Source organism: Eucalyptus grandis, chromosome 7, assembly GCF_016545825.1.
Source record: "Eucalyptus grandis isolate ANBG69807.140 chromosome 7, ASM1654582v1, whole genome shotgun sequence".
Classification (NCBI taxonomy): Eukaryota; Viridiplantae; Streptophyta; class Magnoliopsida; order Myrtales; family Myrtaceae; genus Eucalyptus; species Eucalyptus grandis.
In genome coordinates, this window is record NC_052618.1 from 59,133,222 (window position 1) to 59,150,645 (window position 17,424).

At 40.0% G+C, this 17,424-nt stretch overlaps 1 protein-coding gene and 2 pseudogenes across 2 annotated transcripts; 2 read left to right on the plus strand and 1 right to left on the minus strand.

Annotated features, from left to right (window-relative positions):
• The first annotated feature begins 1,402 nt into the window (after nucleotides 1-1,402).
• Nucleotides 1,403-4,052, plus strand: LOC104454605 (cycloartenol-C-24-methyltransferase-like). The gene is made up of 13 exons (XM_039318270.1): nucleotides 1,403-1,536; nucleotides 1,620-1,686; nucleotides 1,796-1,869; nucleotides 1,963-2,047; nucleotides 2,154-2,209; nucleotides 2,311-2,365; nucleotides 2,461-2,508; nucleotides 2,823-2,906; nucleotides 3,011-3,127; nucleotides 3,211-3,294; nucleotides 3,389-3,514; nucleotides 3,637-3,734; nucleotides 3,852-4,052. The coding sequence occupies exons 1-13, from the start codon at nucleotides 1,454-1,456 to the stop codon at nucleotides 3,913-3,915; spliced, it is 1,041 nt and encodes a 346-aa protein (XP_039174204.1). The 5' UTR covers nucleotides 1,403-1,453; the 3' UTR covers nucleotides 3,916-4,052.
• Nucleotides 4,053-6,373: 2,321 nt separating this feature from the next.
• Nucleotides 6,374-9,999, minus strand: LOC104454606 (annotated as a pseudogene). Its single transcript, XR_005552716.1, has 9 exons — nucleotides 9,514-9,999; nucleotides 8,880-9,095; nucleotides 8,384-8,452; nucleotides 7,949-8,079; nucleotides 7,811-7,864; nucleotides 7,685-7,729; nucleotides 7,086-7,225; nucleotides 6,710-6,835; nucleotides 6,374-6,618 (listed from the first exon to the last, which is right to left on the minus strand). The product of XR_005552716.1 is annotated as a protein RETICULATA-RELATED 4, chloroplastic-like (transcript).
• Nucleotides 10,000-11,803: 1,804 nt separating this feature from the next.
• On the plus strand, nucleotides 11,804-16,166 carry LOC104431694 (annotated as a pseudogene).
• Nucleotides 16,167-17,424: the final 1,258 nt, after the last annotated feature.

The following is a 17,424-nucleotide window of genomic DNA, read 5'->3' on the forward strand; positions in this document are numbered from 1 at the left end:
ATAGTCGATGCTCCTTGATCTCTCAAAATGGATCTCCCTTCTTGCTTTGATATCACTTGTCACGGGCCAATCGTTTGGGATCGAGACCATGCAACGACTCGGGCTTTAGATCGCTTGGATCATCGGGGTGCCTAAACCAAGCCTCACTCAGATCGATCGATCCCTCGCTTGCTCACCCGGATCGTAGAGAGAAAAAGTTTGCAGAGATAGAAGCTTTGAAAGAGAGAAATGAGCTTTTGATTACTAAAGGGTTAGATGGATACAAATGAATGGGAGGGCACCATTTCTTATACTTGAAACCCTTAGATTACAACCATTAATCGAGATTTTATCTGGTGGATGAGATCGTACCATCCAACCTACCAACTACCGACACTAATGACAAGAGAGTTCTAGACCTCAGCATAATTACCGTATTGCCCACAAGGTTCCGGAAGATCTCTTGTGGAAAGCCCTAGTGATTTCAAGAGGTCTTCCTTGAGAAAATGCACGGTCCTTTTGCACTTCGATCGAAACACTGTTTGACCATATTATTTAAAGAAGATCTAATCAAAGTAGGAGAGCCTACTTCGATTATAGCACCTGGGCTACATCCTTTCATCATTAGACGAGGGACGCAGCTGTTTTGTTTTAGTATTTTGGCATGGAAATGAGATATGGTTTTTGTGCGGCGTCGAATGGGAAACGTGAAATTGTATCCTGGTTTCATTCAAAGGGCACTTACTTTAAGGAGCAAAAAGTAAACATGACATCGGCCCTGCAAAAGGATTCATCCATCTCTGCATCTGAATGCCCACGAAACTTTCTGGCACGATTGACCTCGGGTTATCAGCTTTCGTGGACATACAGGTCAGTTGAAATTCTCCCCTTCATTTTCTTCTCGCGGGATTTTTTTTTTTTTTTTTTTTTGTACGGTGGTTACGTTTTCGTTTATTTACTGTTGCATTTGGTCAACTTTCTCGTTCCCTTCTTGTTTTTTATCCTTTTGTCTGAGAGAGACAAAGTTTTAGTAGGGAAGCAAACGGGATAGCTGTCCTGAACGAGTCTATCCGGCAAGCAACCTCAGCATGTCATATGTGTATTTATTTTTGGTGGGCAACAGGCACGTTCAAAATTTAAAAAGAGAAAAATCTCAGCGAGGAATCTTTTTCCTCTGTCGACGATCCATTTTCATCTTCTTCATCACGTTGCGTTGTGCATAAGATAAGCAATAGCATGCTTGTGTTAGCACACCCATTGTTCTGTCCCTGAAAGAAGGTTTCTTTCTGCTTTTGATCCTACTTAGTCCTGCATTGTTTTTCTTGTAATTGTTCAAGAATCTGTGCGATGCGTATCGCAATCTCTGATGCTTGTAAAATAGGAAGCTCGAAATTCTCTAGCTTCTCTCTTTACGTCTCTCCAGTTGCTTTAGGTAGATATATATAGGCAGTGAGTTTGTTGCCGGTGGCTGATAATGGCAAAAATTGGAGCACTGGATCTGGCAGCCGGTCTTGGCGGAACCATTGGTAAAAGCCAGGTCCTCTCCGCCGTTGACAAGTACGTGCGCAACAGCATGCTTCTTCCTTTTACTACACTTAGGGTCGACCTCAATTGATGCACTCTGTTTTTGCTGGGTTTAGGTACGAGAAGTATCATGCCAGCTACGGAGGCAAAGAGGAAGAAAGGAAAGCTGAGTACAGTGACATGGTAAGAAAATGGCCTGGACTTGGTAAAAATTTGCTTTTGGATGACTGAAATCAAGGGTGGATTTGAATTTCTAACGGCCGAGACAACATATCTACAAATGCAAGTGCAGGCCAACAAATATTATGATCTTGTTACCAGCTTTTATGAGTATGGCTGGGAAGAGTCCTTCCATTTCGCACACAGGTCGTAGTTCCCATCCGCTCTCCATTAATTTCATGCCCTTCTTGTGCTCTATGACTACCTCATCCGCAGTGCTGATTGTGTCTGAACCTGCAGATGGAAAGGGGAGTCTCTACGAGAGGGCATGAAGAGACACGAACACTTCATCGCGTCACAGCTAGCCTTAAGACCAGGAATGAAGGTTTATTCCTCTCCGTGCGGATAGTTCGTGATCTCAAGATTTTAATACAACCGATGGGATTCAAATTGTGAATTTATTTCCTTATCTTCTCCCTATTCCATTGAAGGTGCTGGATGTAGGTTGCGGAATTGGTGGACCACTCAGGGAGATAGCACGATCCAGGTTACCACTTACAATTCCTTTAGAGGGGATTAACCGACAATGAGAGTATTTGCCTTCACCTGGTTCTTGCAGACTGATATATTCTCTCTTGCATTTTGCAGCTCCACATCCATTACGGGATTAACCAACAACGAGTACCACATTAAAAGGGGAGAGGTGCGTTTCATTTCCCCCTCCTTTTGAAAGATATACTACTAAATTCACTCCATAGCTTGCACTATTGACTCTGGCAAGTTTGCTTTGCTCCATAGGAACTGAACCGCATCGCCGGTGTTGACAAGACATGCAACTTTGTTAATGTTTGTGGAGTCAGATGTCCGATTTTCACGTGAAGCTCTCTATGATTGGGAGGCTTCAACCGTTATATTTCTCTTATGCTGTAATTGTCTTGTTACTTCCTTCATCCCCAACTCTGTCAGGATTGGTCAATCCCTATTTTCCCCGGGAGTACTTTTGTCATTGGAGGTTTTAACCACCTTCGCATCCCCCTTTTACTTTTTTCTTTTTCCCCATTTTGCGGTCATGCTTCTATTTGGATTTTTTGTTTACACACTTGAAGATATTGCTAGGGGTGGAGGAACACCTTGCGAATCATTGTTTCTTGGTGATGCAGGCTGATTTCATGCGTATGCCATTCTCCAGCGATACTTTCGATGCAGCTTTTGCTATAGACGCTACATGCCATGCACCCGATGCTGTATGTTATTTTCAGATGAACGCACTGCTGTTGGTTATGTGCACCTGGATTGTCAAATGATTTAACTAGTCGGTCTCGCTTTTCGTTTCCCTCGATCTGTATAGTGTGAATGTTACAAGGAGATCTACAGAGTACTGAAGCCTGGTCAGTATTTTGCCGCATATGAGTGGTGTATGACCGATTCCTTTGATCCAAACAACGAAGAGCACCAAAAGATTAAGGTTGGTATGATCCTGTTTGTGAAGTTCACACGTTTGAGTATTTTCCGATGCAAAATGAATGAGTGCACCCGAAATCGTTGCAGGCCGAAATCGAGATTGGAAATGGTCTTCCAGACATCAGGCTGACCAGGCAGATCATTGAAGCTCTAGAGCGAGCAGGTTTCGAGGTAAAGTTGTTTTCCGAAGTTACCTGCCTTAAAGTGGAAATGTGACTGCTCTTAGATTATTTGGACCAATGACCGGATGTTCGTTTGTGCGAAGGTCATATGGGAGAAAGATCTAAGTCCTGACTCTTATATCCCTTGGTATGCACCTATGGATAAAAACCGTCTCTCGCTGAGTAACTTCCGCACGACGGCTCTTGGGCGTTGGATTACTACAACCATGGTAAGCTTCACAGTGCGATTTCCTGACTTGGTATGCTTTAAGGTGCTTGAGATCAGATCAGCGTACCGTCCATAGGATCATGCGTGCAATATGAGTAGAGATTTTTGCATTCATGTTTGTAGGTCAAGGCACTCGAGGGTGTGGGGCTAGCCCCGGAAGGAAGCCTCAGGGTTAAAAAATTCCTGGAACAAGCTGCTGAGGGCTTATATGAAGGCGAAAGGTGAGCAATCCGTTTCTCGATCTCTTTCGTTGTCCTAGATCGATCTTTTCACTTCTCCCTTAGATATGCTTACCGTCTAAAAGGAGTGCTTAGTCAAATGCTAATCATGTACTTCAGGAGAGAAATCTTATCGCCCATGTACTTCTTCGTGGCTCGGAAGCCTGAATCCAAGAGTCCGTGATGCGGGGACAACAAAGAAATGGGAAATTATCATGTTTCAATTTGATCTCGATACTCTTGCTTTCTTCTGCCACATTGATCTTGATACTTTCAAATGGTGAAATGGGCTTGAAACATCAATTTATCACTCTTTTTTTCCTTCATATTCATCATCATACCATACGACACGAGTGGGTGATATAATATCAATCATCTCGGTAAACTTGTCATTTACATGGTCAAATCTCGTCATGAACTATGCTATCTCACAAAGTCTAGGATTCTCCATTCCATGGCCTGCGTGCAAATAAAATAACTTGCAAACTAGAATAAATGACGCGACAAGTAATTAAGAAAATAAATCTCAATACCTCTAATGTACTTCATGAAAGTCAATATTATTCTTGCACTTATATATTCGAGCACTTAAACAATCATATTAAGATTTTGAACTTGCATAACTTTGTAATCTCCAATTTTACTTTTATTGAACTGTAAATAGTTATTCAAGCCTACATTGGCACCATTATCTACAATTCTACATATGTAGAGACAGGGAAACGAGTGGCTGGTGGTGGCGGTGATACCCTCTCCCCATTATACTTCTTTATAGATAATATTGCCGTAACATCCCCGAGATGAAACTCCAGTTGATGTAACGGGTAGCTATGCGTGCGCATGTAGCCCTCTCAGGAGGTGGCGTTTATGCTTTCTGAGGGCTCTTTCAAGCCCTACGGAAGTTGTCGCAACTCCCTGGCATGAAACTTGAGGTGGTTTAACAGATTGCTAAGGCGGACACGTGTAGCCTTCTCACCATGTGTTTCTTACGTTTGGCATGACTCTTTCGAGCCCCACGGACCACAACTAGGCATCTAGTTTATTATTAATGTACAAGGCTAGAGTCTGTACTAATCTATTCTAGGCCGATAATAGCCTAGGAAGGAACGAGAGATCACCTACTTCTGCAAATTAGAGATTTTGGGTTTGGGAGTTTGGTTATACTAATTTTACCTAATGCGGGGTATTCGGTACCTTTCACTTTCAGCAAAAAAAAATATTTCATGCAATCTATAGGGCTTGGTTAAGTGCATAAGCGATAAATCACTCGGTGATTGCAAACTTATAATTAAAACTAAGAAGGGAAATAGATATAAAAATAATTCGATCCGTATTGAACAAAATTAATACAATGCTAGATAGGATCCCGTAAGCCATGCAATAGATATAAATGCGCTTAACTTTAAGAAGGAGAAATTAAACATGAACTTTAACAAAAAGAAGCACTAAAATAAGAAAATACACCTATGTCTATCATGAGATAAGAATACTACTTATTGGAACACTAGTCTAGTTTTTGGAGTAGATACGATAAAAGCTTGAACCTTACCGTCCTTAGCTTTTTAAGCTCATTTCTAGCTAATTTCGCTCTCCATTAGATAGGTTACTGATGTCACTTAATATGTATTAGCGAAAACTGCTCGTAAAATGTAAGTATATATAACAAAATATGAATAAGATAGAAGAAATTTGGATCATTTTAGGATATCAATCTAAATCGTTGGGTGAATGAGGAAATTTGTTGTAATTTAATGCAAAGTTTATCGGACCTTTGGTGACATGATTATTATGTTTTTGAGTGACAACTTTTATTTGATAATAGGCTATTTTGATTTATTTAATTTGCCAATACTCATTTTTAGAAAATGTTATCAGAGCCATTGGATACGTCAATTTTCAATGTGTTTTCGTATTAAGTTCTTTTAAAAAAAGAAAAAGAAAATACCTAACCGTGATAAAACTTTCATAGTTGGTAGGTATATTGTCTCCACTGATTACGGGTACTGGCAATTGCAAGATACGAAACCCTGGCAATGATCTAATCATGAATTCATACTTGGCAGGCACAAATCAATCCCAAGGCAAATCGAAAACCAAATCATGGAATCATTTCTGGACCTTAATATATTGGAACACTAGTTGAGATAAATGAAGATAAATCTTCGTTGAGCAAATTACGATAGTATAATTTCATATCTTAGTTATAAATTCATGATGTCCACTCATAGTGCAAAGTTATAATAATGTGAAACACACGTAAGGAAAATTGGGGACAGAATTGCATTCGGTTCTACATGTGTTGAACTAGAACTTGATATAACCCGCTAGCTCATTAAAATTCTTAAGAGATAGAAATAAACACCGGTATGTGTAAAACAAATGGAGTTAGCTATTGGTATATATAAATAGTGAAATGTATAAGGAGAAACATATATGCACGACGTGCATCTATACCGATTTGCATATAACTTCCCATCATGACCTCTTTTTTTTTGGCCAACCATGGAAACCTAAATTAAACATGTTGCAGATTCATATCTTCACATAGAACTTTCTCCATTCCCTTGCACGACTTCATGAAACATAGCTTACCAACTTTAGCCAAAAAATATATGGTACGTCAGATTCTGGTTCGAAAGAAGAACTATCAACACTTTGTGCAGTCACTTCTATATAAACAAAAAGCAACAGAAGCACAAATAAAACTACTTCCCAATATATTCTTCTTCTCATGAATGTCCCATACTCTGATAGGTTTATTCTTGCACAGGCAATCTTACATATGCACATTCCAGAATTACAATTTGCTGGTGAAAGGTCTAGATGTTTAACAATGTATTAATCTCGAATCTTTTGAATTCCTACCCATCGCGCGTAATCCACCCACCTGTTAGAAGAGAAAAACAAACATGTTGTACTTCTGAGAGCATCAAAGAAAATTATGTTATTGAAATGACAGTCTGCGCCAAAACTCTTACATTAATGAACCCAAGAATGTATTGCCAGTTCGAACAGCGAAGCAGATTGCACTGAGTATGATCTTTTGCTTGTGTAGCAAGGGCTCCAGGATTCTTTGTTCAATAACTCCAGCCAGGACCTGATATCTGTTCACCAAAAATAATAGCAAACTATCTTATGATACATAAGATACAATAATAAGAAAGCAGAGTGAACGACACAAGTGTCCTCCCAAAAAAGACAATCCTTCAAGCTAATTGGTAAAGTTAGACTGAACGCAGACTGGATTAGAAAACTATCTGCATCTAGACCAGTCCCTTGCGAAATGTATATATCCAAAACAACTACTCAGATATAAGCTTAGGCTAAGAAAAGCGATAACACGCAGCCACAAACCTTAGATTGCTAGAAACTGCCATGTATACTCCGTAAGCAACGCTGGTGGAGAGAACAGGCACATCCTCTGCCTCAACCGCAAAGGTCTTATCAAAAAACTTTCGTGTATTTATCAACACATTTGTCAAACCTGTACCAATCTGAAGTACAATTTTCAGGATTGTGCCCAAGAAGACAGTAATAGTGTTACATCCAAAATACTGTTTCTGTTTAGCATCTACAGGGAAATTAAAAGTAACAAGCTTCAACAGCATTTCTTCCTCAAGTTCAACATCCAGGGGAAGACCACAAAAATTACATAGAAATTCGTTCAATCCAAACCCTGAAGGACCCAAACCAAAAGGTTCGACCTTCTAAGAGGTTCTAATCATGTAAATATCCAGCCAGGGCCTTGTTAATGGTATGGCAAGCAACGACAGTTAATTATACAGAAAAATACAAGTACAACATTCTTCTGTCCCTAAAGTGAGTGAAGGGCTAGGAACAATTGTATAGGACTCAGAACAAGCATTGATACGAGAGAACAACATAAACAGTGGAGACTCTGATGCAATGACAGCTGCCAGAATTTGATGTATTGCTGATTTAAAGTGACATACCAGAGATGCACCAGTCCCAACTACGAAAAGCTTGGCCCCATTACGCTGTACAACAGAACAAGCCATTATAAGTTCTGATCTATAGTGAAACCATTTTGTCAAGTTGAACTAAGTGCACACACATACCACTATTGCACCTATTCTCTGCAACAATGAGTAAGAGTTACCAGCCAGAGCAACCTGCGAGTAGATTGTCAAAGGAAATGAATTGTTATATACCATCCATTGTAGTTCAAAGAACTATCTAATGCCAAAGTAAATGACCTGAAAAGCATTATCAGGACAGCCATAGAAGAATGTAGAAAGTGCTCCTGCGTTGATAGCGAGGGAGGTCGGAGAGAAACAGTGGGAGCAGGAAGCCAGACCAGCATAAAATCTGCTATAATGGCCATCACCTGTCACTTAATAGAACGAGGATTACAAGGATGCCCAGAATGAGATTAAGAAGTGTATCTTGCAATTTGATCAAATGAAGACTAAAATGAGTTAGGTGTGACACCAAAATCTCCATTGTAACCAGACGCTTTTCCCATTACTTAGCGGCCGAGCAAGATTTCTCGTCAAACCAATGCCATTGGACTCGCTCAATGTTTGCAACATGACAAGTATATATTGAAACAAAGCATGGGGTCATCTAGACAAAATGGTTAGTAAATTCTAAGATGATAACCACATAATATTCAAGAGAAACATCCATACCACATCTGCAAAAACAAAATCCAGCTCCTTTGTAAACCTTTCTCTTCGCCGCTCCAACTCTGCAGCGCTCTGTAGAAATAGCCAAAAAGTACATGAACTCATTTTTGTATGTTGCATACTTCCACATCTTTATGGTGATTTCAGACTCCACTTAACATTACCGATGAATGGGAACCACAATTAAGAAATCCAAAGAATTACGTTCTACCAAAAGAAAGAAAAGAACAGAAACAGATCATGAACAGACCATAATTTCAAGTACTTGTTCAGTGATTTGTGCAGTGCCTTTCAGATTTTTAGAGTGTCTTCCATTACATTGACTTAAAAGTTTCAAACTTCACTAATCTTGATGGTTCAATGGATACCCTGAAAGAATTTTAAGCTGAGAATAGTCTCAGTAGTCACTTCTGGAGAAACGAGTCATAGTTCAGCGTGACCCAACAAAGCATGCGCATAAGTGCAGTATAAGCAGTGCTACAATCATAGGGAGAGCAACCTTGGTGAAGATGCCAACACCACACTCCATGGCAACCTTGGCCAAGAACAAATCATCGGCAAGTAGCCTCTCCCTGAATCCTCCAAACTGAAGCAACCACCGGAACACCGCCGACTTCTCAAGCTCCAAGTACCTCTCCACCACTGCTGCTGGCACCTTCCCCGCCTGTATAGCTGCACCCAAGTCCTTGGGTATGCTGTCCATTGTCCTCGAAACCTGATTGACCACAATCATATCCATGTAACATATAATATGAATTGACCACAATCACATCCATGTCCATTCAAATTTAACCACAAGAGGAAAAAATAAGTCCTAGGATTAAAGGAGTGCAGTTGCTCTACCCATTGTAAGAAAATCAAACTGAGCAAAGTGTATATTTTTATTTGGAGCATGCACCAAAACATAGTCGAATGCATTCGCAAGGGTACATGCAAATCAACAATTTTAATGCTAACATTTTAAGATATGACCAAATGTAACTCTTTATTAAGCTAGATAGATTATATTCAAGCATCTAACAGGAGCGTCACTAATCTTAGCATCTCTAGCATTATCGATGTAACGTTTCGGCATGAACTTGTACACGCGGTATTACTGCCTTTATTCATGGATGCAGTTTGTAGGGGGCTACCTCAGCTAAAGCAAGAAGAGCCTCAATTCTGTTGCGGGAGCCATCGCCACCGCCACCGCCACCGCCACCTCCTTTTCCACCTCCGCCACTTCCACCAGGGCCACCCCCGTCGCCAGAGTAGAGAATGGGTGAGAGGCGGCGGCTACGGGGGATAGCAGAGGAATGATGTGCGGGGGAAGTGGAGACCAACTGCCCAGAGCTCACACGGCGTGTCACGATCATGAAGCTGTGAGAGGGAGAGTGGGGATGGTGGTGGTTATGAGCCGTTAACGAGAAAGAGGGAGACTGCGGAGAGAGGCTTGACGAGAAAATGGCGAAAGCCATGTTTCTTGATGAGTCTGGGTTTGCGTGAGACGGAGGGAGAGAATCACACAAACCCAAACCAACAGCGAACACCTCCCCACAGAGAGAGAGAGCGAGCTGTACAGTAATGATGAGAGCTCTCTCTCTGTACTGCAGTGGTGAGAGGCATGACAATGGGAGGGAGAGCAAAAATTGGTGGCCATTTGTTTCTAGGTAGTGGTCCCACCTCAGTATGACTTTTCAAGAAAGAAGACGATCCACAGATTTTTTGTCACTCCCCTTCTTCGGATGGTGAACTAGTGGCTGCAAATTCTGGTCTTTTTAATCAGACGATCCCCACCCCCACCCATATAAAAAAAAAAAAGCCTCAGAAAGTCGGGGAACTAATAAGCAAGTCTGGAAGAAAAGGTTAAGGTTATTTACAGACGTGGTCCGATGAACTATGTTGATATATTTCTGCTGCCAAAAAAGAAATATCCTTATTATTAAGAAAAACGGAGCATGGGATATTAATGATTGAACAGAGTAGCTGCTGACCTTTGAGATACTGATTCTCATAGGGAACAAGGTCCATCTTGCTGAGCTCTCATTCTTTTTTCTTCCCGTATCACCATTGCAACAGAGGACAACTAGAGATGTGCAGCTGCTGAAGCGAGGGAAACAGGCCGGCTTTGGAAAGGAAGCAAGGACAGGGCAGTTGAAGAGATTCATACACTAAAGGGAGGCAAGTTTTTGAAAGCCTCTGGAAGATAGATATTTCAGGGTCGGAAGATCTCCAACAGTGAAGCTTGTCAAAGAAGCAGGAAGCAGCAGAGGCCATACCTTTCTCACCTGCTGACTTGAATTGTGCAAACTCATCGAAAATGTGCTCGAATATTGTGACATTCTTTCTCCAGAGTAAGGTTAAGTTTGTGGGAGGCCCTTCAATGGAAAAGTTGACAACCCTGCACATTTAATTATCCATAATTGTAGAAGACAACTGAGGTTTCACATGTGATTCGGCAGCATAATGAGTTTATTGCAGTCATATATCAATATCCATAGCTCCCTAAGGCTGGGGGTAGGAAATCCTCCTTCGACAGAGTAAATAAGCTTGGGACACAGCTAATCCTAACCTTTTTTAAAAACTGTTGAGGTCAAGCACGCCCCCGGGTATGGAACTCAGGTTCAGCCAGCTGAGGACAGTTTAATATCTAAACGACTTAGGGAAGTGAGATTTTGTGTTGAACCTACCTCCTCACGACAAAGAGATCAGCTCTTTGCTGCCACATATCTTTGTTGGAAATCCGTTGAAAATGATGAAAAAATAATATCAAAATATGTTAAGCGTGCAAATACCCGACGTTAAAGATTATTTCGCCCCTGAAGTACAAAGACTTTGTGAAATAGGTACCTTCTTCTTTAATCCTCCCAAAATAATGAAATGAACATGAGCAATGTTATGTATATAACCCAAATAAGAAATAAAATACATGTAAAGACAAAAAAGAATATTCTTGTTTTGCGTGAGACGGAGGGAGAGAATCACACAAACCCAAACCAACAGCGAACACCTCCACACAGAGAGAGAGAGCTGTACAGTAGTGATGAGAGATGGTGAGAGGCATGACAATGGGAGGGAAGCAAAAATTGGTGGCCATTTGTTGTTTCTGGGTAGTGGTCCCACCTCAGTATGACTTTTCAAGAAAGAAGAGGATCCGCAGATTTTTGTCACTCCCCTTCTTCGGATGGTGAACTAGTGGCTGCAAATTCTGGTCTTTTTAATCAGACGATGCCCACCCCCACCCATATATATTTAAAAAAAAAAAAAAAAAGCCTCAGAAAGTCGGGGAACTAGTAAGCAAATCTGGAAGAAAAGGTTAAGGTTATTTACAGACGTGGTCCAATGAACTACGTTGATATATTTCTGCTGCCAAAAAAGAAATATCCTTATTATCAAGAAAAACGGAGCTTGGGATATTAATGATGAACAGAGTAGCTGCTGACCTATGAGATACTGATTCTCATAGGGAGCAAGGTCCATCTTGCTGAGCTCTCATTCTTTCTTCTTCCCGTATCACCATTGCAACAGAGGACAACTAGAGATGTGCAGCTGCTGGAAGCAGGGAAACAGGCCGGCTTTGGAAAGGAAGCAAGGACAGGGCAGTTGAAGAAGCTGAGAGCAGAAAGAATGGGGAGAAACCCCAAAGGACGCTCTTTTCTTCTTCTTTTATCTTTATGTGTCTTGTCTTCCCTGGTTCCAATCCATGGAAAGAAGCAAGGAGATGTTCTCCATTCCATCAATTCTAGGGTTTATCGTCAAGAAGGATTGAAGGAGAAAGATTTGATCAAAAGGTTGCCTGGACAACCGCCCATTGAATTCAAATCACTATGGTGATTATGTCACCATTGATGAATCGGCTGGTCGAGCATTTTATTATTATTTTGCCGAAGCAAGGCGAAATAAGGACTCGATGCCACTTCTTCTATGGCTTAACGGAGGTGAATGTTTTTAGTTTTCAGAATTTCGCTTGATCTTCAATGCGAGTATATTATTCTCTTCACTTAGGAATTTATCACGGTTTTTATAGTCAAGATATACAATTACATCGTAGTTATGGCGTTATAATAAACTCAATTTAAACTTTATCAAACAATATCAGTATTCAATGCTACCATAAAATAATTAATATAACTTTGTCCCGACAACTAAGCATTTTTCTAATTGTTGCAGTTGGCTTTTTATTTATTCTGAAACACTTCGGGCTGTCACATTGATAACTTAATGAAGCCGGTGCTTTGCGCCCAAGCATTGCTATCTATCTTTCACGTTTAGGTCCAGTGTATAGTAAAAGTATGTGAACATAAGTTATCATCATGATTTGTCAATTCCAAAATCTGAATGGATTATTAGTGATACAGAAAATCGCAGAGTTGATTGGTCCAATAAATACACACACCGTCCTTCTCTTAATTTTCTACAATACATATACGGTGAATCATATCTAGATTATTTTCTGGTTCATTTGAGTGAGTAAAGTCAGCTATTTGTGTCGTTTCTTTAGGTCCTGGATGCTCATCCTTCGGCATTGGAGCAATGCAGGAACTCGGACCGTTCCGAGTTCATAGTGACGGGAAGACTCTCTATAGAAATAAATTTGCATGGAATATTGGTAAAGAATTTGAAAATATAGTTTAGTGCTTTCGAAAGTATTTCACCTTTTCTTTATGCTGATAGGGTGGATCAATTATTTGTTTTACGAGGGCAGCTGCGAACGTCTTGTTTCTAGAGTCTCCGGCTGGTGTCGGTTTTTCTTATTCTAACACAACGGCGGACTATAGAACGAATGGTGACAGCAAAACAGCCCAGGACAATTTTGTGTTCTTGCTAAATTGGCTGGAGAGGTTTCCCGAGTACACAAGAACCAGGATTTTTTCATTTCAGGCGAGAGCTATGCGGGCCATTACGTACCTCAGCTCGCACACAACATCCTATTCAACAAGAAGAAGGCAGACAAGACCATTATCAACCTCAAAGGGATTATAGTAAGTTGTTTTCATAAATCGCATGGTCCTTATCTATGTTACATTTTGAACCTTAAGTGTTTGATCGTTGGAAATGATTTAAGCTTTGTGTGTGTTTTTGTGTTGGCCTTTTGTGTGTGTTTTTGTGTGTTTTCGTGTTTTTGCCGTTGGTTTTGCCAAGTAATGTGCTCCCATATTGAACCTCATCGACATGTTGAAAAATCTTTTATAGCTTTCTAATGAGTAGAACAAGTGCTTTTGGTTGTTGAATTCATGATTGGAGTTACTAGCTGCTACTCAATTGTTCCATTTGCTGTAATGGATTTTAACTAAGCATGTGCTTTCTATTGTTGTCAACTTCACAGGGGAACGTTTGGTACAATTGCTGCATCTCTTAATGAATAAATAATGTGGATGCTGCATGCCATATGTGATGCCTTTTTCTTCCTTTTGGGGAATCAAATTGGGATTCAATGAATTAGACATTAGTAGGTACTATTCTTGTTATTATGTAACCATTAATGATTAGCATCTGGTGCATCTAAAGATGGAACTTTGATCCTTCATTATGAAGGATAATTCCGTGGCCAAGTGGGGCCATTAGGCCTAGAGAAGCCAACATCCTTATGACTCATAATATATATTAAATCATTGGACATAGTTAGATTAATTTAAAAAAAAATAAAAATTGGTCTTAACTGTGGATGTATATGGATGCATGTAGATTGGGAACGCAGCAATCAACTCTGAGACAGACGAAAGAGGGATGTATGAATACTTCGCTACGCATGCATTGATATCCCAAGAAACATGGTATGCAATTCAAAAGTATTGCGACTTTTTGCCAAATGTCACTCAAGTAAGCCAATGCAAATCGGCGAAGTTGGATGCGGAGAATCAAGTTTTTCCTCATATTGACATTTACGACATCTACGCCCCTCGGTGCTTATCTTTCAACCTGACTTCTCGTCCCAAGAAGACCAACGTAAGCTCAGATCCATTCGCTTTCTTTTTCCCCCCCTCATACTTTTGCACTTTTTCTACGACGATTTCAACCACCTTAACTCAAATTTACATGGGTCATCCATTTTGTAGATCATGGAATTAGACCCGTGTGGAGAATACTACGTGCATGCGTACCTAAACAGAGAAGATGTGCAAGAGGCACTTCATGCGAACGTTACGAAGCTCGATCATGACTGGGAAGAGTGCAGAGAAGTTATCCATCCATGGGGAGATAGCCCTCCCACCGTCCTGCCTCTCCTCCAAGAATTCATGTCCAATGGGCTCCGTGTTTGGGTGTACAGGTAAATAGAAATGAAAAAAAAAATTGATTTTGTTGCGCACCGTCCATGTTAGAAGTGAAGGATCTGTGATGAGAATAAAATCAGGTAGAAACTAGTTACGGTTGGGTCATTGACGACTTTTGGCAATCCTTTCGAGCTAATTCACTAAAAATTCCCAAATTTTAAATTTAGTCACAATTCTGATCTAAGCTTTTTTTTTTTTTTTTTTTTTTTTTGAAAAACCTCAAACTTTACATCTAGTTCCAAATCTGCCTCAAACTTCTTCTTTTTTACCTTAGAAAAACCCTAAATTTAAGTTTAGTCCTAAATTTGCTCCATACTTTTCTTTTTTCTTAGAAAAAAACCTCAAACTTTAGGTCGAATCCCAAATATATTCCATTTTTTTGTTAGAAAGAAAATCATCAATTTTTACTCTAATCCTAAATTTGTCCCCATTAACCTCTATCCAATAGATCAAAAAGTCCAAAAGTCATTGTTAATTATCTATAATTTTTATATCCTAGAATGGTTTTATTTTGAAGATAAGTTTCCATGTTGCCTTGCCAATGTATATATATTGCTGATGTGGAAATGCCATGTTACCACAAGGAAGATTTGAAAATAGATTAAAAGTTGGTAATTTTTTTTTTTTTTGATAAAACAAAATTTGGGGCATAGTTGAGACTAGATCTAAAGTTTATGTTTTTTTTATAATAAGAAAAACAAAAGAAAGATTAGGGAAAATTTAAGACTGAACCTAAGTTTGAGGGTTTTTCGAAACGAAAACTTAAGTTCAGAGTAAATTTGGGACTAGAGTTAAAAGTTTGGGGTTTTAAGAGAATTGGCTTCGATCCATTGGGGTTGATTGAAGTGGGGGTATGACTGACGAATGACTGAAAATGCAGTGGGGACACCGACGGAAGAGTGCCGGTGACTTCGACCCAGAGATCTCTTAGCAAGATGGGCCTCCCAACGAAGAGTCCATGGCGTCCTTGGTTCCTGGGTGGCGAGGTGAGGCGGCTTATGTTATTAGTTTTCACGACATCCACCCCCTTCTTTAATTATTCTTGTCTTTGATCCCCCTCGTCCCAGAGGGGATGAATCGGCTTGATTTGTTGAACGAAAAGTAATCCGCGCCGTCTTTTTATGTACATAGGTCGGAGGGTATGTACAAGTGTACGAGGGAGACTTGACGTTTGCGACGGTGCGAGGAGCGGGGCATAAGGTGCCGATCTCTCGGCCCAGGAGAGCCCTCTCTCTCATCACTCACTTCCTTGCTGGTTCTCTACTCTCACATAAATAGACCCTCAAGTGCTTGAAGATGATGGTTTAGAGCCCAAGGACTCACTTTTCTCCCCCATTTTCTCTCTCTTTCTTTACTAATTAATAAGGGCGTGCATGTAATCCTTTAGTTATTTAGAAATTCCAGAACTTTTGAAAACCTCTGGAAGATAGATATTTCAGGGTCGGAAAATCTCCAACTGTCATGCTTGTCAAAGAGGTAGTATGCAGTGGAGGCCACACCTTTCTCACCAGCTGACTTTAAATTGTGCAAACTCATCGAAAATGTGCTCGAATATTGTGACATTCTTTCTCCAGAGTAAGGTTAAGTTCGTGGGAGGCCCTTCAAGTTGACAATCTACACATTTAATCATGAGATAAGTGCTGTAAAAGTCCTAAAACTTGTTACGAAAATGCAATTAATTTTTAAAACTTATAAAAAGTGCAATCAAGTTCTAAAATTTGTCAAATTATTTCAATCGAGTCTTAAAATTAATACCATTAGCCTTTTTAACCAAAAATGTTGACGTAGTTAGACTGACGTGGCCTTTTAAATAATTTTTATATTTTCAGATGGCTTTTTAAATTATTTTTTATTCAATTTTTTAAAAATAAATTTAAAAACTAAAAAGAAAAGTTAAAATTTATTTTTAAAAATTATTTAAAAGAAAATAAAATAAAATCAGCGGCTCCTCCCCGCCGCCACCCATCGCCAAAGGGGCTGATGACGATCACCAGCCCGGGCGGGGTGGCGCCTCGCCGACCCTCGCCTAGGGCCGCGAGGCCTCACCTGGCTAGGCGGGGCGGCCACTCTCACCTAGGGCCGGTGACTATCTCTCGATCCCTCCAACGATGGGCGGCGGCGGCGGGGGGAGGAGCTGCTGATTTTATTTTCTTTAAACATTTTTAAATTAACTTTTCTTTTTAGTTTTTAAATCTAATTTTAAAAAAAATGAATAAAAAAAAAATCTAAGTGAAAAATGAAAAAATATTTAAAATGCCATGTCGGCATTTTTAACGGAAAAAAAGCTAATAGTGTTAACTTTAGGACTCAATTGAAATAATTTGATAAGTTTTAGGATTTGATTGTACTTTTTACTTATTTTAGGACTTAATTGTATTTTCATAACAAGTTTTAAGACTTTTACAACACTTACCCCTTTAATCATCCATAATTGTCGAAGAGAAGTGAGGTTTTACATGTGATTCAGCAGCATAATGAGTTTATTGCAGTCATATTTCCATAGCTCCCTAAGGCTGGAGGTAGGAAATCCTCCTTCGACAGAGCAAGAAAGCTTGGGACACAGCTAATCCTAACCTTTTTTAAAAACTGTAGAGGTCAAGCACGCCCCCCGGGTATGGAACTCAGGTTCAGCCAGCTGAGGACAGTTTAATATCTAAACGACTTAGGGAAGTGAGATTTTGTGTTGAACCTACCTCCTCATGACAAAGAGATCAGCTCTTTGCTGCCACATATCTTTGTTGGAAAAAATATTAAATAATATGAAAAATAAGAATCGTTGGAAATATGTTGAAA